The sequence below is a fragment of the Rhinoderma darwinii genome, chromosome 5 (assembly GCF_050947455.1).
Source record: "Rhinoderma darwinii isolate aRhiDar2 chromosome 5, aRhiDar2.hap1, whole genome shotgun sequence".
Taxonomy (NCBI): domain Eukaryota; kingdom Metazoa; phylum Chordata; class Amphibia; order Anura; family Rhinodermatidae; genus Rhinoderma; species Rhinoderma darwinii.
In genome coordinates, this window is record NC_134691.1 from 324,656,677 (window position 1) to 324,680,414 (window position 23,738).

Here is a 23,738-nt window from a genome sequence, read left to right on the forward strand (position 1 = left end):
CTCCGTCAGGGGTTTCTGTTGAGGTTTCCAACTGAAAAAGCGCTATTTTTGCCATCGTAATGACCGTAACCTCCACAAGACCCAGAAGGACTCATTATACGTCAAAAAGGGCCATCAGTCACCGTTTGGATATGTCGTGCGATGGATCTTGCACAGCATCGTGGTTTCCATTATATACAGTAGCCACGGCAGCAGTGTGAGCTTTAGGAAAACACACCACGCCAGATGGAGTGGAAACATTACTTCGAGCCACAGACTACAACCCTGTCCAGATCATGTTCAGCTAACACCGGTGTACGGCTCGTGTTAGTGATAGTATTACAGTAATATCCCTGGTGATAGATAGTTAAGCAGGTAATTATAAAAGGGAAATAGTGATATCCATGGCAGGTATGGGTTAATATATAATATCCCTGGAGGTCTAGGGTAGTTTAGGGGTTAACATCCAATATTCCTAGTAGTTTGGGGTGTAAATGGGTTAATGAAGTCAGTCTAGGGCAGGAAAGTGTACCTGTAATTTAATTTTAGTTAAGTAGGTCCAACATCGCTATAGAGTTTAATGTTAAAATCCTGGCTGCCTGCTGTCACCACTGGGGGGAGCTCACTTCATAGGGATTTATACAGCTTTCATTGAACGCAAGACTAAACACATATGCAGTGAGCTCCCCTAGTCGCTTTAGATGGGTGGGTTCAGAGTATTAGGACACCTCCCCTTAGTGGCCCCTGCACGACAGGAGAGCTCATATACACTGTAATGAACTATACAGCTTTGTCAGTAGGATGTTATCCAAACAAAATTGAAGCTGCTGCACGTTAACAAGCAGAGATATGGGAAAAAAGATGAGCAAATTAGAAAGATGATAAACTTTTATACAACGATCTACATTACTTACCAAAACCCCAGGAAAAAACCCTCACACGTAGTGTAAACACTACAGATTTTCTGCAACAGATAAAAAAAAAATCTTATACTTACCCAGAATGCTGTGTTTCTCCGTTCAGGTTGGTTTACCTGGGATGATGTTTCATCCCATGCCGCTGCAGCCAATCACAGGCTGCAGTGGTCACATGGAGGCCGTTCTGCAGCACATCAGAGGATAAGTATGTGTTGTTTTTTTTGTTTCATCTACATGCAGTTTTCCACGGCGGAAATTCCGTCCGAAAAAACTGCACCACAATTTGGTGCGGTTTTTCGGCCGCTATTCCCTGCAGCTCTCAGGGTGGATACGCTGTGTACTTTTTACACAGCATATCCGCCCTGTGTGAACATAGCCTTAAAGTTTCTAGGCCCCAAGTCAAAATCGATAACTTGGCCACCTATCGGCCGTGTACCATTTTCAGTACTCCTGTCCTCTTGTGTGGCAGAGGTGTAACTTGAACTCCTGTGTCCAATTGCAAAGTCTAACATTGACGCCCATCTACCACATGGCATTTATAATACTGGTGACTTTTTTTTTTATGTGGCAGAGGGGCTTTTGGGCCCCCAAGGCACCAGGTCCCCGGTGAAACAGCTACGCATGCACTCCCTTTAGCTATGCCTCTGTCTGGAAGTGAGTGCGCCCCCTATAGATATGTTACTACCTGAAACCTTCCATATCACCGATACAGAATTTACACAGAATCTTTATCATCGACTCTCAAGCATAGATATTTATATCCCATTGCTCTAGTTTCCTTACAAGGCCCGGTTATAATGTTCCTGCCGGTGGTTCTCGTTTTTTTTTTATCATCAAAGTGTTTTATTTTTTTATTTAATCTTTCTCCTTTGAAAACCTTTTCATCTTTACACAAAACAAAGAAACACTAAAAACCCAAATCAGAAACAATCAGAATCTGTCACTTATTTGTCAGGTGCCGCTATAATAAACGTCGCTAATGGAAGCAATTAAATAAGAAACGCAGATTCACGTCATCTCCTCCACCACAATTACGTTTTCTAAAATAAATTTATGTTTCCTTTTTCGGAGCGTGACACATTGCATGTGTAGCGGTCATCCGGCAGGCGGTGTCCATTTTGTTTACTGAATTTATTAATGATCAAATAACGACTACGCTATTGCTTCCTGCAAAACGACGGGTCCGGTGCACAACAGACACAAATGGAGACCATGGGCACCGGATCCGTCACCATTGAAATCAACGGTGATGGAAATGGAAACCTCTGGTTTGTGTCTGTTCAGTGTCCCGTTCTGACGGAAAGCTCCGACGGAACGGGACCCCATCGTGTCGGCCACATCGGCACCAGAGGCTACAGTTGATTCTGCAGCAGCATCAGCGTTTGCAGGTAAGTAGCTACATCGACTTACCTGCAAACGCCGATGCTGCTGCAGAATCAACTGTAGCCTCTGGTGCCGATGTGTCCTCGCTCGTCCGACACGATGCAGGACCTGTGAGTGACGTCACAGCGTGATCTCTCGAGAACACGGCTGTGTCTGCACTGCCAGAAGCTGGGTGTTCTGAAGAGAAGTGGATGATACTTCTCGTCAGAACGCCCAGCTAGTAAAAGTAGTAAAAACGCCCCGATGTACGCGCATAATACACGCCCAGTTGGACTTTTACTTTAAACACACCCACTTGGACTTTTGCAAGCCTCATTTGCATAAATTCAAAAATGGTCATAACTTGGCCAAAAATGCTCGTTTTTTAAAAATAAAAACGTTACTGTAATCTACATTGCAGCGCCGATCTGCTGCAATAGCAGATAGGGGTTGCAAAATCTGGTGACAGAGCCTCTTTAAGCCAAACCCTTCCTCCTTGACCACACCCCTTTCCATTAAGCCACACCCTCTTGACGAGTGTGGCACAAAAAGTGTCTAAAACCGTTGTTAAATGTGGTGCACAGCACGTACGGCAGAATTCGATCTAAACTTGAATAGTAAATCTGCCACGTCTGGTGCCTTGGATTTCGTAGAGTTAGGAAATGAATAAATGACATGGACTCGGCTGCTATGATGTCATACCATGAAAGTCTGAAGATATGAAGACTTGTCACCTTTTTGGTTAAAACAAAAATGCAAAAAGAAATAGTTTTATCACCTTAAAAAATTTTAATATTACAAATAAATGGCCGTAGAACGTTTGCTGTCAACCCATGTTTTATTTCTGTATTTTGTACTTTTTTTTTTTTTAATGGAAGGATTAACCTTGCACATACAAAAATAGAAAAAAAGTCCACATGTTCAGCTGTGTTGACCTGCAGATGGCACAAAAACGAAAAAAGCGTACAACCAAAATAAAACCACGCCAGATCGAGCGGATGGCGCCACATCACCCTGTGAAACAATCAATGGTTTAGTGTACACGCGATTCAGTCCAGTGCTAAGAAGCATACTTGGATGTAATGAAAAATACTGGCGACACATCGGGGGCATTGATCAAAACTGGTAAGCACCACTGTCAGTCACTTGAATATGGACAGTGGCACCTTGTTTAGCTGTACCAAGTTATGCCGTCTTAATGCAGTTACCAGTCAGACCCGCTTAAATTAGATCAAAAACATATCTGGAGTGATACATTTATAGACAAAAAGAAAAACAAATTGCAAGAAAATAAGTCATTGGTTTTATTAACAAGACGTTGTGCCTTCTTCTGTAGCCGTTCACACATGAAGTTTAGTCTGCATATGAAAAATAAGAGAGAAAAAGCTTGTCCTTTACTGTACACATTCTTGGTTCATGAAGGGGTTAGGCCTGGGCTTGTCATCTCTGTGGTGGGACTGGCAAGACATTCACTGGATTTGAGGCTGGTGAGGGACTTGTAACTTGCAACAGAGGTGAGGGAACCACAGAGGCCAATTAATGAAGGGGTGTCTTCTTTACCTGGCCAAAAAAAAGATGGATATGTTAAATTCAACAATGTTCTGCATCAGGGGTCCCTCTCCTTCCACCTTCAAAATAGAAAGGTTCATGTTGGAGCTGAGATATTGCACCTCATCCATACATTTTAAATGATACGTCCACCTTTCGCAAACATCTATTTTTATTTTTCCAATCTATCTAATGAAGCAACTTTGCAAATAATCTTTATTAAAAATCAAACATTTTGTGTATACAGCTTCTATTTAGATCTATGGGTATCCATGGTAACAGACTACGAACAAATTCTGTGTAGTCTGTCCCTGGAAGTCATACTCCCCTCCATCTGTCCTTTACTTATTGTGACCTACTGGATGTACAGTATGTTAGGAAGTAGTAGGAGGCAGATAGGAGTATGACTGCAGGATCAAACGACACTGGGTTTGTCTGTAGTTAGTTACTATGGAGGCATATAGGTCTGCATAGGAGCTGTATACACAAAATGTTAGGAAATTTGTTATCAAAGCTGTTTGCAAATTTACTTTTTCTGCTGTATATTTTCTGAAAGTACACACCTGGCACTTGGTGAAAATGTCACCCATCACTTTACACTCATGGGAGCCTTATTGTAATTTTGCATCAAAGTGTAAATTGTGTAAAAAATGCATAAAAAGTCATGTTTGTGGCTAAACGTCTGACAGAGCCTAAGGTTCAGCATGTTCAGAGTTCATACAGTCCACGTGTGCCTATGTTTACAGTCACATAATCACCAGAACTAAGAAGAGAAAAAATCGCTGTGATCTAGAAGTCGAAAAACTGGTGTCATTAGGTGCAGGGGCTGATTAAATGTGCAAATGCTCATCTTCTCGGCCCTGTAGTACAGGAAATGAAAGAAAAAACAACACCTCTAAGGGCTTATTCAAACGAACGTAGAGTACGTCCGTGTGACAGCCGTTAAAACAACCCCCCGTCACGGACGCATGTATTTTAATCGGGCCGTTCACACGGCCGTTGTTGCAACGGAACGTGTGAAGGTTCAGTTGAAAAATAGAACACATCCTATTTTGTTCCTCAAGTCTATGGAGATCTGTGAAAATGAAACCCACACGGGAACACCTCGGATATAAAAAATTTCAAGTTTTTCACGTCCGAGTTTCCCCACGTTCGTGTGAATCTGGCCTAAGGCCCTGTTCACACGGAGTTTTTTGACACGTTTTTTGACGCGGAAAACGCGTCGGAAAACGCGCCAAAAACGACCCAAAATGACTCCCATTGATTTCAATGGGAGACGGAGGCGTTTTTTTACCGCGAGTAAAAAAAACGCCTCGCGGCAAAAAGAAGGGACATGACCCTTCTTGATGCGGTTTCCGCGTCCAAAACCGCATTGAAAGCAATGGGGACACGTCAAAAAACACCTCGAACTAGTGAGGTGTTTTCTGACGAGTATATTGCCGAGAGTTTTGGAGGAGTTTCTTGCAGTCTCCTGCTGCTAGTCCAGCCCAGAAAGGGGCTGTCATTTCCTGTCTGCTCGTGGAGGCTGAAAAACATCGTGGACAGAACTCAGGGATACAGAAAACCGAAGTCCTGCATCCAAATACAAGTAAGTGCACTTGCTCCTATGTTCCATACATGCTATACATGTATGGAGCTGTGCATTTTTTTTTTTAGAATTTTTTTTTTAATTTTTTTTTCTGATTTTTTTTTTAGATTTTTTTTTTCAATTTTTTTATTTTTAATTTTTTAATTTTGTTATGCAGTTGTTCATGGATGTCATCTCTTTTTTATTTTTTTTTTAACATTTCAGGAACAGAAATGACGACAGCAGAGGTGTACCACCGAATGGACATTGATGTTGGGAAATTGATTCAAGAAGTAAGTATACTTTTTTTTTTTTAATGTGGGCCTGTTCACATCAGCGTGGTTTCCGCTGAGGGGTTCCGTCGGTGCTTTCAGTCAGGGGAACCCCTCAACGGAAAGGCAAGTGTGAAGTGGTGACAGATCCGTTGCTAATTGTTTCTGTTTGTCCCCGTTGTGCAAAGGGTTCTGTCGTTTCGACTGAACCAATACCGCAGTGTAGGGAATCCCATTAGCAACGGATCCATCAGCATTGAAGTCAATGATGATGCAAACAGAAAACAATGTTTTTTTTAATGTGGGCCTGTTCACATCAGCGTGGTTTCTGCTCAGGGGTTCCGTCGGTGCTTTCAGTCAGGGGAACCCCTCAACGGAAAGGCAAGTGTGAAGTAAGTTCCGTTTGCATCACCATTCATTTCAATGGTGACAGATCCGTTGACAGAAGGCTGTCAGGCTGGGTTCACACGACCATGTTACGTCTGTAATGTACGGAACGTATTTCAGCCGGAAGACCCGGACCGAAGACAGTGCAGGGAGCCGGGCTCCTAGCATCATAGTGATGTACGACGCTAGGAGTCCCTGCCTCGCTGCAGGACAACTGTCCCGTACTGTAATCATGATTACAGTACGGGACAGTAGTTCCACGCAGAGGCAGGGACTCCTAGTGTCGTACATCACTATGATGCTAGGAGCCCGGCTCCCTGCACTGTCTTCGGTCCGGGTCTTCCGGCCGAAATACGTTCCGTACATTATGGACGTAACATGGTTGTGTGAACCCAGCCTCATGCGTGTGAAAACCTCGGCAAAAACAGCCTGAAAAACCGCCTGGAAAACCGCCTCAAAAACCACGTCAAAAACCACGTCAAAAACCACATCAAACATGAAAACCTCCAGGGTCAGTTTTTACAGGAGGAATTTTCCTCCTGCAAAAAACTCCGTGTGAACAGGGCCTAAATGCGACAATCGGAGAGAAACATACACTCCTTGATTGGTAGGGGTAATAACATGAAGAGAAGTTCCTGTATCCCCGCCTGGGGTCACTGGGTGACTGTACAGGTGAGAGATGTAATAGGCTGTTATCTTTCTTCCTGCTCTCTCATGCAGCTCCTCCCTACCCTACCCAGACACAGAATGAAGAAGTAAAACTTTTCATCCTGCTCCCCGGACTTGACAACGAAGTTCTCCGACCTGAATATTACACCTAAAGTTTTGACCCTGGCATCATCTAACCCCATACCAAAATTTGACGTAACTGTACGTCTTTGTCGGTAGGGGGAGTATGGAGCAGGCTCATAGGGTGAGCCTGCTCAAAACGCAGCAGGTGTCTATCTCACACGAATGCCCAGAATTGGAGAATGCTGTTAAAAAAAAAAACCTGCCAGAATTGCTTATTTTTGGTTACCTTTGCTCCCAAATAAATTGAAAAAAAGTGATCAAAAAGTTGTGTATACCCTAAAATGGTACCAATATAAACAACCGCTCGCCCCCACAGAAAACAAGCCCTCACAGCACTCCATCAACGGAAAAATAAAAGAGTTATTAGTCTCAGAATATGACAACACATAACAATTTATTCTTTTAAACAGGCTCTGTCACCACATTATCAGGGCCGCCATCAGGAATTTCAGAGCCCCCTACAGCTAAATTTTCTGGGCCCCCCTACCGTGGCACCGCCTGTTAACGGTACTCCGTCCAGCACTATATCATGGTACCCAGGGCCGCCATGAGGGGGGGTATTATGGGTACTGATGTGAGAGGCCCGGCCAAACCTAATTGAAAGGGGGGCCCGGCAACTGCCGCGACTTGCCTTTGGTAGAAAAAAAACAGGCCCCTGCAATGGGGCCCGTTTTTTTCACCAAAAGAATGTCGTGAGCTGCGGGCCCCCCTTTCAATTAGGTTTGGCCGGGCCTCTCACATCAGTACCCATAATACCCCCCCTGATGGCGGCCCTGGGTAGCATGGGGGTCGTCATGGGGGCCGTCAAACACTAGTGCCCGTGCGACCGATCGCGCGCACCCGCAAACACCCGCACATGCGCACCCGCGACCGCCTGGAACCGCGCACCGAATTTTGAGGCAGATTTTGACCTGCCCACACTATCTTGCCGCGTTTTTTGCCCGCGGCGATTGATGACAGCAGACAAAAAACGCAGGGAAAAATGCATTTTCTGCCTCCCATTGATTTCGATGGGAGGTCAGAGGCGGAACCGCGGCAAGAAAGGACGTGCTGCTTTTTCTTTTTTCCGCGACTGGCTCCCATTGATTTCAGATTAAATCAATGGGAGGCGGTTTTGGAAGTTGTTTGGTGCTGATTCTGACGCAGTGTCCGAGTCAATATCAAGGCCCAAAAACTCTGTGAACTGGGCCTTATTGTTAGGGCTTATTCAGACGAACGTGTAATACATCCGTGCAACGCGCGTGATTTTCACGTGGCTCGCACGGACCTATGTTACTCTATGGGGCCGTGCACAATGTCAGTGATTTTCATGCAGCGTGTGTCCGCTGCGTAAAACTCACGACATGTCCGATATTTGTGCATTGTTCGCGCATCACGCACCCATTGAAGTCAATGGGTGCGTGAAAATCACGCCCAGCACTTCTGCAGCCGTATGAACTATGAATGAAAACAGAAAAGCACCACGTGCTACAAACATACAAACAGAGTGTCATAATGATGGCGGCTGCGCGAAAATCACGCAGCCGCGCATCATACGCTGCTGACACACGGAGCGGTTATGACCTTTTGCATGCACAAAACGCCACGTTTTGGCGCACACAAAAAGCACACGCTTGTGTGAATCCGGCCTTAGGGTAGGAACACACTAGGCATGAACACTGCGGATTTTATGCAACACATTTTATTGTGGAAAATCCGCAGCGTATCACAGTGGCAGCAGAGTGGATGAGATTAGAACAAATCTCATTCACACGCTGCAAAAAAAATGGACCTGCAGTGTGACTTTTTAAGCCGCAGCATGTCAATGTATTCTGTGGGATCGCTGCTCCTCTGTTGCGGAAATGCTGCGTTTCTGCCGCAAAAATCACAAATGAGAAAAAATAAAAAAGGCACTTTTTTAAATTTTATACAAATTTTAGACTTGCCCCGGCCGTAGTCCTGGTGACGCGATCCTCTATTCTTAGCGCAGCCCGGCCTCCTGTCATGACGCTTCATCCCATGTGACTGCTGCAGCGGTCACATGGTCTACAGCGTCATCCCAGGAGGCGGGGCTACGTTCAGAAGAGAGAGATTCGTCACCTAAACTACGGCCGGGGCAAGTCGAAACTTTTATTTCCCTGCAGGATTCCCGCAGCGGACACGCCTCACGAAACCTGCGCCACTATTTGGTGCGGTTTTGCTGGCGGAATTCCCTGCGGCTACTGGGGCGGATAAGCTGTGTAGTTTTACTCAGCATATCCGCCTAGTGTGTCCCTTATGATGTCGCTCCTGGAGCTGCTGCCGGTCTCTAAATAGGCAGTTGGTCCAGTAGAATTTGGAATTATTTTTTTTTGTGAACCAGCTTAAAAAAACACACAACTTTTTTGTTAGGGCCTGTTCACATCACCGTTCGCTTCTGTTCCGTCTGAGGTTTCCGTCGGGTGAACCCCGCAACGGAAAGTGAAAGCTTCCGTTTCCGTCACCATTAGCGCAGTCGACTACGCTATTGATTCCGTCCGAAAACCTGCCGGAACGGTGACGAACGGAAACCATTAGCGATGTTTCCGTCACCATTGAGATCAATGGTGACTGAAACGGAAGCTGTGCTGTCACTTTCACTTTCAGTTGCGGGGTTCACCCGACAGAAACCTCAGACGGAACCCCGGAGCGGAAGCGAACGGTGATGTGAACAGGCCCTAACACAAAAGTTTTGTGTTTTTTTAAGCTGGTTCACAAAAAAAAATAATTCCAAATTCTACTGGACCAACTGCCTATTTAGAGACCGGCAGCAGCTCCAGGAGCGACATCATAAGGGACACACTAGGCGGATATGCTGAGTAAAACTACACAGCTTATCCGCCCCGGTAGCCGCAGGGAATTCTGCCAGCAAAACCGCACCAAATAGTGGCGCAGGTTTCGTGAGGCGTGTCCGCTGCGGGAATCCTGCAGGGAAAAAAAAGTTTAGACTTGCCCCGGCCGTAGTTTAGATGACGCATCTCTCTCTTCTGAACGTAGCCCCGCCTCCTGGGATGACACTGTAGACCATGTGACCGCTGCAGCAGTCACATGGGATGAAACGTCATGACAGGAGGCGGGGCTGCGCTAAGAATAGAGGATCGCGTCACCAGGACTACGGCCGGGGTAAGTCTAAACTTTTTTATAAATGTAAAAAAGTACCTTTTTTTTTCTCATGTGTGATTTTTGCGGCAGAACCGCAGCATTTCCGCAACAGAGCAGCGGCGATTCCACAGAATAAATTGACACGCTGCGGCTTAAAAAGCCACACTGCAGGTCCATTATTTTTGCAGCGTGTGGATGACATTTGTTTAAACCTCATCCACTCGGCTGCGACTGTGATACGCTGCGGATTATCCACAATAAAATGTGTTGCATAAAATCCGCAGTGTTCATGCCTAGTGTGTTCCTACCCTGAGGCCGGATTTACACGAGCGTGTGCTTTTTGTGTGCGCAAAAACGTGGCGTTTTGTGCATGCAAAAGGTCATAACCGCTCCGTGTGTCAGCAGCGTATGATGCGTGGCTGCGTGATTTTCGCGCAGCCGCCATCATTATGACACTCTGTTTGTATGTTTGTAGCACGTGGTGCTTTTCTGTTTTCATTCATAGTTTATACTGCTGTGGAAGTGCTGGGCGGGATTTTCACGCACCCATTGACTTCAATGGGTGCGTGATGTGCGAACAATGCACAAATATCGGACATGTCGTGAGTTTTACGCAGCGGATACACGGACACACGCTGCGTGAAAATCACTGACCGTCTGCACGACCCCGTAGAGTAACACAGGTCCGTGCGAGGCGCGTGAAAATCACGCACGTTGCACGGATGTATTACACGTTCGTCTGAATAAGCCCTAACAATAAGGCCCAGTTCACAGAGTTTTTGGGCCTTGATATTGACTCGGACACTGCGTCAGAATCAGCACCAAAAAACTTCCAAAACCGCCTCCCATTGATTTAATCTGAAATCAATGGGAGCCAGTCGCGGAAAAAAGAAAAAGCAGCACGTCCTTTCTTGCCGCGGTTCTGCCTCTGACCTCCCATCGAAATCAATGGGAGGCAGAAAATGCATTTTTTGCTGCGTTTGTCTGCTGTCCTCAATCTCAGCGGGCAAAAAACGCAGGAAAAAACGTGGCAAGATAGTGTGGGCAGGTCAAAATCTGCCTCAAAATTCTTTAAGGAATTTTGAGGCAGATTTTTTCGGCCTGCAAAATACTCTGTGTGAACAGGGCCATACATAAACAGCACTTTGAGACACTTTACTCACCGTGTCAGAAGAGCTGCTCCCACTCCAGGCCTCTTCAGGCGATGTCTTCGGTCCAGATGTCATCCTTCACCTTCACCTCCAGGCTCCAGAAAATGGCGGGGATCGTAGAACTGCCGCCGCACAACAACTAGACTCCTCCCCCTCTCCTTACGCAGCCACGCTCTGGAGAAGGAGGAGGAGGCGGAGTCGGACGAGGAGGTGGAGTCGGACGAGGAGTCGGACGAGGAGGAGGACGAGTCAGAGGCGGGCCAGCAGGTAAGTAGACTGCGCCGCTGTCCAGTGTGGCTGTGCTGTCCTGTCCTTCCCCCTGGATCTTGTGTTGCGGGCGCACCGCCTCCCTCTCGGCAGCGCGCCTGGACGCGCGCGCTTGCGGTCGTTTGCGAGCTCGCTCGCGGTCGTTCGCGCGCTCGCTCGTACGCGCGCAAGCGGGCGGTGTTTCACGGCGGTGATAAGAGGGGGGCCCGCAGCTCACGGCGGTGTTAAACGAGAGGGGGGCCCGCAGCTCACGACATTGTTTTGGTGAAAAAAACAGGCCCCATTGCAGGGGCCTGTTTTTTTCTACCAAAGGCAAGTCACGGCAGTTGCCGGGCCCCCCTTTCAATTAAGTTTGGCCGGGCCCCCTACACTACTACCCCTAATACCCCCCTGATGGCGGCCCTGCACATTATAAGTGGCCTATCTTGTACATGATGTGATCGGCGCTGTAATATAGATTACTGCAGTGTTTTTTATTTAGAAAAACGATCATTTTTGACTGAGTTACCAACTGGGCGTGTTTTACTTTTTGACCAAGTGGGCGTTGTACAGAGGAGTGTATGACGCTGACCAATCAGAGACCCCTCAGCGTCATACACTTCTCTCCATTCATTTACACAGCACATAGCGATATAGCTAGATCACTATGTGCAGCCACATAAACACACTATAAAGTTACTGCAGTGTCCGGACAGTGAATATACATTACCTCCAGCCAGGACGTGATGTGTATTCAGAATCCCGACACTTCGCTAACGTTTCTGTGAGATTTACAGCAAGGCAAGCGTAATCTCGCGAGATTACGCTGTAAAATGTCATTTAAAACTAGATTACGTTTGCCTTGCTGTAAATCTCACAGAAACGTTAGTGAAGTGTCGGGATTCTGAATAGACATCACGTCCTGGCTGGAGGTAATGTATATTCACTGTCAGGACATTGCAGTAATGTTATAGTGTGTTTATGTGGCTGCACATAGCGATATAGCTATATCACTATGTGCTGTGTAAATGAATGGAGAGAAGTGTATGACGCTGATTAGTCACTGATTGGTCAGCGTCATACACTCCTCTGTACAACACCCACTTGGCCAACAAGTAAAACACGCCCAGTTGTCCATTACGAACCTCATTAGCATAAAGCTAAAATATGTCATAACTCCGTCAAAAATGATCGTTTTTCTAAATACACTGCTGTAATCTACATTACAGCGCCGATCACATCATGTTCAAGATAGGCCACTTATAATGTGGTGACAGAGCCGCTTTAACAAACTTTTTGTAAAAGTAGCAAATTCTTAAAAGAAATTTTAGAAATTTGGTATCGCTGTAATCGTATTGACCCTGATCCGCAGAATAAAGTTAACATGACGTTTTTTACTGTATGGTGAATGCTGTACAAAGGAAACCCAAAAAGCAATGGTGGAATAGCTGTTTTTTTTCTATTCCATCCCACAAAGATTTTTTTTTAGATTTTCTGTACATTATAGGGTACAATAAATGGTCCTGTTAAAATTTAAAACTTGTCCTGCAAAAAACAAGCCCTCATATCTGTTGATGGAAACATTAAAAAAAATATGGATTTTGGAAGACGGGGAGGAAAGAAAAAAAAAAAATGAGAAACCAAAAAATGTCCGCAGCAGCAAGGTATTGAAAGATTCAGACTTTTACTATGATACCAAGATCTATGTTCTATCCATGGCAAGTGTTTAAAGCTATGATGTATTACATATGTCCTTGGCAGTGAAAGGGATAAGAGTATTTCTGAATGAAAAGCTTTGTGACATTAAAGAGGCTCTGTCACCAGATTTTGCAGCCCCTTTCTGCTATTGCAGCAGATAGGCGCTGCAATGTAGATTACAGTAACGTTTTTATTTTTAAAAAACGAGCATTTTTGGAGAACTTACACTTTACAGGAGCGATGAGCCGGACGCAATGCAAAGCTTGAGTCCAATGATAATCATGCCATCATGCTGTCCTCACCCTCCATTCATGGATTTGACACGATTACTGCGCATAGGGAGAAAAGTGTCAATCAGCGGCTGGACAGCAGGGGGCACTATGAAGATATGAGTATCATTGAACTCAAGCATTGCAACTCTAAAGCGTAAGTTCTGCTAAACTACAGAGATTTACCTAAAAAGTGACGGACCACTGACATCAGCGTGTCTGTCCCTTCTGTATTCTACCCTCAGGCAGGACAGAATAAATACATATCTGACAGATCTGTAATAAACAGGGTCTTCATATTAAAGAGGCTCTGTCACCAGATTTTGCAACCCCTATCTGCTATTGCAGCAGATCGGCGCTGCAATGTAGATTACAGTAACGTTTTTATTTTTAAAAAACGAGCATTTTTGGCCAAGTTATGACCATTTTTGTATTTATGCAAATGAGGCTTGCAAAAGTCCAAGTGGGCGTGTTTAAAGTAAAAGTCCAACTTGGCGTGTATTATGTGTGTACATCGGGGCGTGTTTACTACTATTACTAGCTGGGCGTTGTGTATAGAAGTATCATCCACTTCTCTTCAGAACGCCCAGCTTCTGGCAGTGCAGACACAGCGTGTTCTCGAGAGATCACGCTGTGACGTCACTCACTTCCTGCCCCAGGTCCTGCATCGTGTCAGACGAGCGAGGACACCGGCACCAGAGGCTACAGATGATTCTGCAGCAGCATCGGCGTTTGCAGGTAAGTAGCTACATCGACTTACCTGCAAACGCCGATGCTGCTGCAGAATCAACTGTAGCCTCTGGTGCCGATGTGTCCTCGCTCGTCCGACACGATGCAGGACCTGGGGCAGGAAGTGAGTGACGTCACAGCGTGATCTCTCGAGAACACGCTGTGTCTGCACTGCCAGAAGCTGGGTGTTCTGAAGAGAAGTGGATGATACTTCTCGTCAGAGCGCCCAGCTAGTAAAAGTAGTAAAAACGCCCCGATGTACGCACATAATACACGCCCACTTGGACTTTTACTTTAAACACGCCCACTTGGACTTTTGCAAGCCTCATTTGCATAAATACAAAAATGGTCATAACTTGGCCAAAAATGCTCGTTTTTTAAAAATAAAAACGTTACTGTAATCTACATTGCAGCGCCGATCTGCTGCAATAGCAGATAGGGGTTGCAAAATCTGGTGACAGAGCCTCTTTAAGAAAGTATTGGACTCCAGTGTTTGTACCATGTGGCCTAGCAGTGATTAACAAGTAGACCTATGACAGGAAGAGTTATATGAGGGTGGTAGGTGAGGGGCTCTATACAGTCCGCAGGGTTCTTACATCACAACTGCTGGTGGTATTCCTTGAGAAGGTGCGGATACTGAAGGATATTCATAGTTAGGCTGCACTATATGCCAATATTCATCATCAAAGATAAGATTAGAAATGATTCACCTCCACATAAGCGGGAGCTGTCATATTTTCCATTTCCATCCAAAGAATGCCCAGGGTCAAACGAAATCTGAGACAGGCTGGCATCAGCAGATAAGTGCCCCAAACGATGGAACGTTTTACTGAAAAATAAAGTGACCAGGAATTTAATACAAGGCCATGTATATGCAAATATCATATTTTATATATAAAGGGCATTTCCCCCATTGTCAAGATAGTAAAGTCAGATGATAATAAATTACGGCGGGGTTGCACTCACATTTTCCAGACTCCTGAAGAAGAAATCAGCTTATCCGGTACAGTGATATCCCTCAACCCTACATTTCTACTTTTTACAATCAACGGCATAATTTGAGAGCCTCAGAATTATTTTCTATGTAAACCCCCGACCGTACATACGGGTCACGCTCCCTTAAATAAAGCCAAAGTTCCCATATTAACAGAGTCAGAAGAGTACCTGCCCTCTATAAACAATACTGCAAGGAGAGTGTTTACCATTACGCAGCCATAGAAATCAATGCGAAAATTCTGCCTGTCTGCAGCCCCCACTAGGGGGAGCTGACTACATACAAATTTATACAGCTCCCAATAATGTCAATGTGAGTAATATCCTTACATATGCAGTGAGCTCCCCCTAGTGGTTTCTGTCAGAAGCCTTTGTGGGAGATTTGACTGCTCTGCTGGGAGTTGGGGTTGATCTCTGGATCCCCAGACTATCCTGGAGAGTAAGCAAGTATGACTATGAAATGCTGGGTGACAATCCCTGTAGGATCCGTAATAGAATCCATATTGGTCATCACCCAGATTTTGCCATACACAAGATTCTCCTGTGTGTAAAGTTGATACGGACACTGTAGAAAGTAAACGGACACCTTCCAAATTACAAGCACATAGCACATGGATGCAGATGATATCAATGCTCTGTGTATAAAGTAGGTAGGGAGTGAGCAATGTTCAGATGTAGCAGAGTTGAGTATGTCATTTTACTGTTTCTTTTGTGCACCATGATAAAGCGTGAAGTTAAAAGAGAATTGTTTATGAGCAACAATGTACAGCATTCCACAGTTACGGTCTATATACAATGCTGAGTAACTTGCAAATACTTTCCTTTACATATACTGTACTGATGTACAGTTACATTGTTTTCTTCTCCGTTCGCATCTAAAGCTAAATTCAGAACTCTGTTGGTTTCCTGTCAGAGAGCAGAGCACTGTGGGAGCTCAAATAACAATGAACACAGTTAAAGATGAGGTCACATGCCTGACACTAGATATAAACTGCTGTCTGTTTCCAGGGGCAACCAGAAGAAGTTTGAAAGCAGCTATAGAAATGTATATATGAAAGAAAAAAAAACAATGGGGGGAATTTATTAAGACTGGCGCGTCATACACCACTCTTAAACTAAAGTTCTGTGTGAAATGTAAAATTTATGAAGACACGCACGCCTCTTACGAAATTTAGCGCATCTTTGGCTGTCTGTGTGGCAGATTTGCGCTTTAATTTACGCCAGTTTCTGATATAAATTATAGCAAATCTGTATGTGCGCTGGTGGACCTGTCCTCGAGGCTAGCCCGCCCAGTTTTCTATAGGGGTAAGAGTGGTAAAAAGTCACAAATTTATGCTCAAATATGATTCCAGCAATATATAGATACAAATACAGATTCCACCAATTTTAATCTATTGGTTATGTGAAAACGCATACAGTTCCCAAAAGTTTGTCACCGTTGGAAAACGAGTACTGGACAAGTCGGATTTGAACTTTTTGGATGCTTTGTTTCCCTTGGAGATAAGTGGCGTCAGAGATGTCAAACTTACTTAAAGAGGCTCTGTCACCACATTATAAGTGGCCTATCTTGTACATGATGTGATCGGCGCTGTAATGTAGATCATTTTTGACGGAGTTATGACCTATTTTATATTTATGCTAATGAGTTTCTTAATAGACAACTGGGCGTGTTTTACTTTTTGACCAAGTGGGCGTTGTGGAGAGAAGTGTATGACGCTGACCAATCAGTGACCAATCAGCGTCATACACTTCTCTCCATTCATTTACACAGCATCTAGTGATCTTACTAGATCACTATGTGCAGCCACATAAACACACTATGACGTTACTCAAGTGTCCGGACAGTGAATAGACATTACCTCCAGCCAGAACGTGATGTCTATTCACAATCCTGACACTTTTGTAGCGTCTGTGTGAGATTTACAGCAAGGCAAATGTAATCTCGTTTTAAATGACAGGTTACATCGTAATATCGCGAGATTACGCTTGCCTTGCTGTAAATCTCAAACAAACGCTACAGAAGTGTCAGGATTGTGAATAGACATCACGTCCTGGCTGGAGGTAATGTCTATTCACTGTCCGGACACTTGAGTAACGTCATAGTGTGTTTATGTGGCTGCACATAGCGATGTAATAAGATCACCATATATGCTGTGTAAATGAATGGAGAGAAGTGTATGACGCTGAGGGGTCTCTGATTGGTCAGCGTCATACACTCCTCTGTACAACGCCCACTTGGTCAAAAAGTAAAACACGCCCAGTTGGTCATTAAGAAACTCATTAGAATAAAGCTAATATAGGTCATAACTCCGTCAAAAATGATCGTTTTTCTAAATAAAAAACACTGCCGTAATCTACATTACAGCGCTGATCACATGTACAAGATAGGCCACTTATAATGGGGTGACAGAGCCTCTTTAAAGGGGAAATCCACGTGAAAACATAAAAGTTCAATTTCCCTGGATTTAAGAATCACGTGCATTTTAAAACGTCTCCGATGCATTCTCATCTGACGTTATTTTCCTCTTTATCTGTATTATGATGTCTGTAATGTCAAAATATGCAAGTTCTTCGAGGTATTTAATGTCTCGTGATGGAGTTTGCGCAATTAGATTGAGCTGACATATGAGGCATTTTCCAGCTTCTTTTTGGCCTTGAGCCCCTTGAACTGGGGATTGGGGCTAGATTATTGTGTAAAGATGCGCGGTCGGGATACCCAAAAGTAAAAAACAATGATGCTACAATCACAGCAGATACAGCTATTACACCAACTTAATCGTGGCGTCACTAGCATCGGGCATCCCAGATCTCAGGATGCAGATACAGTTGAATACTATCCCTGCTCGGCCATTCACTCTTATAGGCTACAGGCCACTTTAGGGCCTGCAGCCTATAAAATGCAGAAACACGGCTCCTGGGAAGGTCGGCGAGATGCAGTGTTGTAATCGTGACGGTCTAAGCAGAGATCCAGTTCCAGCTTCTCATAAGCCGCAGGCCTAAAGAGATTGAGCAGCTCCGTTTGGGCTCGGTGAGGATTAGTTTTATTTTTTGAATGGCTATTCCTGTGTGGGGAACTAGTGGAAGGCACTAAAGGGGCAACATTACTAAGTAGGAGGTACTAGAGGGGCAGCATTTCTGAGTGGGGGAACCATGGAAGTACCATTACTTAGTTGGGGCACTATGGGGGGGACACAGAACTTAGTAGGGGCACTATTACTGAGTGGGGGCACTATTACTGATTGGTGGCACTATGGGGCAGCATTACTGAGTGGGGAATATGTGGGAAGCATTACTTAATGAACTTTTAAGGGGGCACCATTACTGAGTGGGGACACTAAGGGACACCAATACTGGATGGGCACTTTTACTGAGGAGGGGGGGGGGGAACTAAGGAGGCACCATTACTGTGTTGGGGCACACAGTGAAAACCATTACTGTGCAGGGGTTCACACAGGGGGCACCATTACTGTGTACGTGGCACAAAGGGGACACTATTACTGTGTGGGGGCAAACAAGGGGGAGCTGCTACTATGGGGACAATAAAGGGCCCCGATTTTTTTATGGGACACTAAGGAGGGCACTATTACCACATGGTGCACTTAAGGGAGAACCAACTCTGCAGAAACAAATGGTGGCAGGAAGAAGTCAGCATGGTAGTCGGCGTTGGATGGAGAAGAGAAGGAAAGTGAGCGAGTCCAATTTGAGAAACGTCACCTGTGAATCACTGGATTTTTTTGTATTGTATTGTATTCATTGTACTACATTCACTGCATAATTAAACTCTGCAGAGTGCCAATGTAGTCATGGTATGTAATCACTGTTTGGGCACAGTATGGTGATTATACTCTGTTGAGCGCCAGGTAAGAATTGTATGGGCACTGCACGGTGATATTATTGGTTGTATTGCTCTGTGTGGTAGATATATGTGGTAACCGTACACTAATATTATTTGGTAAGCTGTCATACTGTTTATACATTAGTTTATAATGGGGAAAATTATTCAGGGGCAGGGCTGATGTATCTATTGGTACAGGTGTCCTTATAAAGTAATTACCAGCGACCGTGTACTGATGAGGTTGTGCATCTAAGCCTATCATGTTCTAAATGTTGTTTCATAGCTATGCTGTCTTTAATATAAATATATTTTTATTTGGGGGGGGGGGGCAAAATGCTTTGGGACTTGTGCCTCTGATATTTTTAGATACTAACAACACCCTTGACCTTAATAAAGTTGCGGATCCCCATAGGGACGTTTAGGGCGGTGGCCCAGGGGCCCAAGGCAAAGAATAAAAGCACTTACTATACTATATAAGCTCTTACATACTATAGGACCTAATTGTATCCAAGTTCGTTGGACGCGGATACAATTGACAGTGCTAGCAAGGCAAGGGAACCATCGGTTACCTTCCCCACCATTCAGCGATGCAGGCGGCGCAGTGAAATGAGCGTACCACCTGCCTAGTCAGAAGAGACCAGGTCTGCTTCGCTGGAGGAGAGCACGGTGTGGGAACGGGGAGAGGTGAGTGCAGCACTATCTACAGGGTGGTGAGTGCGGCATTATCTACAGGGTTCAGTGTGGTGCTATCTACAGGGGATTTATGGCACTTTCTACAGGGGATTTATGGCGCTATCTACAGTGTATTTATGCCGCTATCTACAGGGGGTGTATGAGACTATCTACATGGGCAATGCGGCACAACCTACATGAACATTGTGACATAAACCTACATGGACACTGTCGCACGACATACATGGGCACTGTGGCACTACCTACATAGGCACTGCGTGTGGCACTATCTACAGGGGGCACTGTGGTGATATCTACAGGGGCACTGTGGCACTATCTACAGGGGGCTGTGTGGCACTATCTACAGGGGGCTGTGTGTGGCATTATCTACAGGAGACACTGGCACTATCTATAGTGGGCAGTGTGGCACTACAGGGGACACTGGCACAATCTACAGTGGTAGGTGTGTGGCATAATCTAAAGGGGCACTGTGGCACTATCTACCGGGGGCACTGCATTGCACTATTCCACAAAAGGTCTTTGTGTAGTAGAGGACTAGTAGACCAATAGGTGTTACCATTCCCATTGTCAGGAGGATGTGTCCCTACACAGTGTGATACTATCAGTTATGGGGACATTCAGTATCGTAACACACATTTGTCAATGCTCGCACAGAAAGGTAGGGCCCACTATAGACACAGCGTGGCAGGGCGGCGATGGAGAAGGCGGGCCCAAGTTTGGGGAACAGCCCAAGGCCTATGTTCTACTTAATCTGCCACTCTTAATTTCCTTACTTATGGGGCCCCCAGTGATGAGCTGTAATCTGTGGCAGAATGTGGCAGCAAAAGCTAAGTATCACTGCAGGTCCACCACAGGGGAAATAAAGCATGACTTAAAGGCTGTTGAATTCAATGAACTGTCCGTGTAATGCATGGACAGACTTATATTAGCGAGGGCAAATATGCAGTGTCTCTCCTCGCCCCTGTTCACACACCTAGAATTGAACTAAACGTGTCTCCTTCCCCATGAAATGTAATGTAACCCTTTTATATATATATATATATATATATATATATATATATATATATATATATACACACACACACACACACACACACACACACACATATATGTAACGACAGTTACAATTTGTATTGACAGTAAAACATAAATAATGGCGTTATACTGTAAACATTAATAGTACCGCTATACTGTGCACATATACTGTAGTACTGCTATACTGTACAAATAAATAGTACTGCTCTACCGTACACAAAAAGTGGCGCTATAACATACACATTAATAATACCGCTATAGTGCATAAATGATATTTCTTTACCGTACACAAATAATACTGCACGAACATAGTAGAATTTTAACAGGAGCAATGTATATAAATGGTAATAATGACATTGAAAACCTGAAAATCGTTACAAAGACAGTAAAGCAACGTGTGCAAAGTTACTCAACTTTTTATATAAAAATTTTATTAAAAGTGAAATGACTGCAGTTATGTATCTAGCATAAGGAAACTGTAATTTAAAAACATAGTTGCTTTCTACCAGAAACAGTGCCACCCTTCTCCATGGGCTGTTTGTGGTACTGCAGCTAAGCCACATTCAAGTGAATGCAGCTGAGCTGTAATACCAGACACGGCCCATGGTGAAAACTGCCGCCGTGTCTGCAAGAAAGCAACTATGTTTTTCTGATCACTTTTAAAGCACAAAGTTTATCCAAAAGTCAATATTATAATTGCTGCAATTACTTTATTCAGCGCATTCTCTACTTCAACTGCAGATAATATTCTTCCCCCCGAATCTGTAACATTTCTGCTAATGAATTAGCTGATATTTAAAATCTGTTTAAATGCCAAAAGCTGGTAGGTGTTCTGCACTTAACCTTTTCTCAGGTTTTTTTCTTAAAAGAAAAAAAATATATATATAACAAATCCCTAAATTCTCTCGTGTAAAAAAGGCAAAATAAATCTGTTTCTTTACCCTTTAGATTGTAAGCTCTTATAGACGGCTCTCTCTCTCTACTATGTCTCCATTTTGTATCTGGGTTAGAGCTCTAATCTTGTTCCGGATTTTTTCTGTATTGCGGTTTTTACACGTTTTGTGACGCTTTGTCCCGCAGCATGGAATGTATTACGATGCTATAAAAATCACTACTGGTAAATACAATAGAAAAACTTGTTAGACGGGAGCGGTTATATGAAATATATATGGTCCTGGGCAACAAGCAAAGTAGCCCCCACTTGCCACTTTTTTTTTTGTAACTTCAGCCCACGTAATTCTGCCATATAGTGCTAATGCAATATTACCCACAAAATATGCACTATCCACATAATACTCCCTTAAATGCTATGTACACCTCTGAAAGCGTTGGGGTTTTTTGTTTTTTTTTAAAAATAAAAATGTCTATGTGAGCCTTAATCTACCCGCCACTCAGTCCCTGCCTACTTGCACGACCCATCCTAGGCGACAGCGTACAACTGGGCGACGGTCCCTACGCTCAATATGTGCCCGACAGACCAACAGACAAGGGAACACAGAAGCTAAGGGAAAAGAGGCAGTTGCCCACGGCAACACAGTGAGCAACAAGAGTAGTGAACGAGCCGAGTCAAACCAGGAGTGTATGAGGTACCAAACGCAGAGCAGGAGCGTAGTCAGTAAAGCCAGGGTCAATATGAAGCTGAGGTCAATAGTAATAGCAGGAGCAGCAGAGCCAGGAAACAAGAGAGAATCACAGGCAAAGACAAGAAGCAAATGAAGGTATACATAGACCGAGGGCGGGAGCTAGAACCGTCTGGCCAGGCTGTGATAGGTTCTCCCACTCCTCAGCCTACCAGCCGGAGTGGTAGCAGATCGAGTCACTCTATTAGACCTAGGAGCAGATGCAGACTGATTAACCATGGGCGTCGACACAGAAGCTGTGTCTGGCAGATCCTTTACAGTCTATCAGTGTGTTTGGTGGAACTTTCAAATTAGTTTTTATTAATAATTATTTTAACTTTTTGAGATAGAGCTGCTTTGTATCCTGTATACAGAGCAGCTGTATCATTCGCTAATCCATCAGGTACACGGGACTGACTGGTTCAGTATCAGCGGGTCCTGCGTAACTCTGACAAGCAGAATCCACCTGTAATCTATCACATCTAAATTATGAACTAAGATGTGATAGATAAGAGGTGGAGGTCAGAGACACACAGGACCCGCTGTCACTGACACCATCCGTACCGCTGACCTGACAGGTACAGGATTCAGCAAACTATACAGCTGCTCTGTATAGAGAATACAAAGCAGCTGTATCTCAAAAAGTTAAAATTATTTTAAATAAAAACTGAGGCCTCGTGCACACGACCATAGTGGTATGCACGGCTGTGATTTTCAGCTCGGATGGCTGCGGAGTGTCACCCGCGGGCCGCCCGCAAATCGTGGGTCATGCCCTTGGCTGCGTGCATTCATTTCTATGAGCCTGGCTCCTGGGCAATGCACGGCCGGTGGAAACCACGGTCGTGGTCATCAGCCCATACAAATGAATGGGGCCGCAATTCACCCGCAAAAACACATTCAAGTGCATGGTGCCTTATTTGAAAGTTGCACCAAACACAGACTGAGATTTTTATAAAAAAAAAAAAGTTTACATAGCCTTTAAAGAGTCCACATGATACTGCTATATAGTTTCTACATAATACTGCAATTCAATACCCAAATAATACCACATGCATAACCTAAATACTACTGGGTGGTTTAGCTTTCCTTGTGGGGTTTCATATCCATGCGGTGTTGTAGAAAACACAAGCCCTTAGCAATTGCCTAGTTTGCCATCACCTACAACTGGCCCTGGTTAAAGAGGATCTGTCAGTAGTTTATTAATTCCCTATCTCCTAACTAATCTAATAGGGTCTGTGACGCTGATAACTACAGTGTGATTTTTACAAAAAAAAATTATTATTTGCAAAGATATGAGCATTTTTCTAAATATTTAAATGTGACTCTAATAGCCAAATAGGAGGTGATTTTCTTTTCACTCTGGGCGGTGTAATGTTTTCTGTATGACCCTGTCCAATCAGCATACAGCTTCTCCCCCTTCCCAGCCCAGCAACACAGCCTGATCATACCGCTGTTCTAGATGGTCCACAGCCGGAGATATGGCTATTTGAAGTGATTCCCCCTTCCCTCCAGCCTCAGTCTCTCACACTGTGTGAAGCAGCTTCATG

At 44.5% G+C, this 23,738-nt stretch overlaps 1 protein-coding gene across 6 annotated transcripts in view; it reads right to left on the reverse strand.

Moving 5' to 3' along the window:
- Positions 1-3,077: 3,077 nt before the first annotated feature.
- The window catches only part of RUNDC3B (RUN domain containing 3B), a 141,971-nt gene continuing 121,310 nt past the window's right edge, over positions 3,078-23,738 (reverse strand). For 2 of the 6 annotated variants that reach the window (XR_012847774.1, XR_012847773.1), the window contains 3 exons: positions 14,727-14,845; positions 13,245-13,347; positions 3,736-3,818 (listed from right to left, as the gene is read on the reverse strand). Coding sequence is in view for 4 of the 6 variants with exons in the window: in XM_075827645.1 (XP_075683760.1) it covers positions 3,673-3,818; positions 14,727-14,845 (265 nt within the window). In the remaining 2 variants the exon portion in view is untranslated. Of the gene's footprint in view, positions 3,819-13,244; positions 13,348-14,726; positions 14,846-23,738 lie in introns of all 6 variants that reach the window. The other 4 variants (XM_075827645.1, XM_075827642.1, XM_075827646.1 and 1 more) reach the window with 2 other exon arrangements.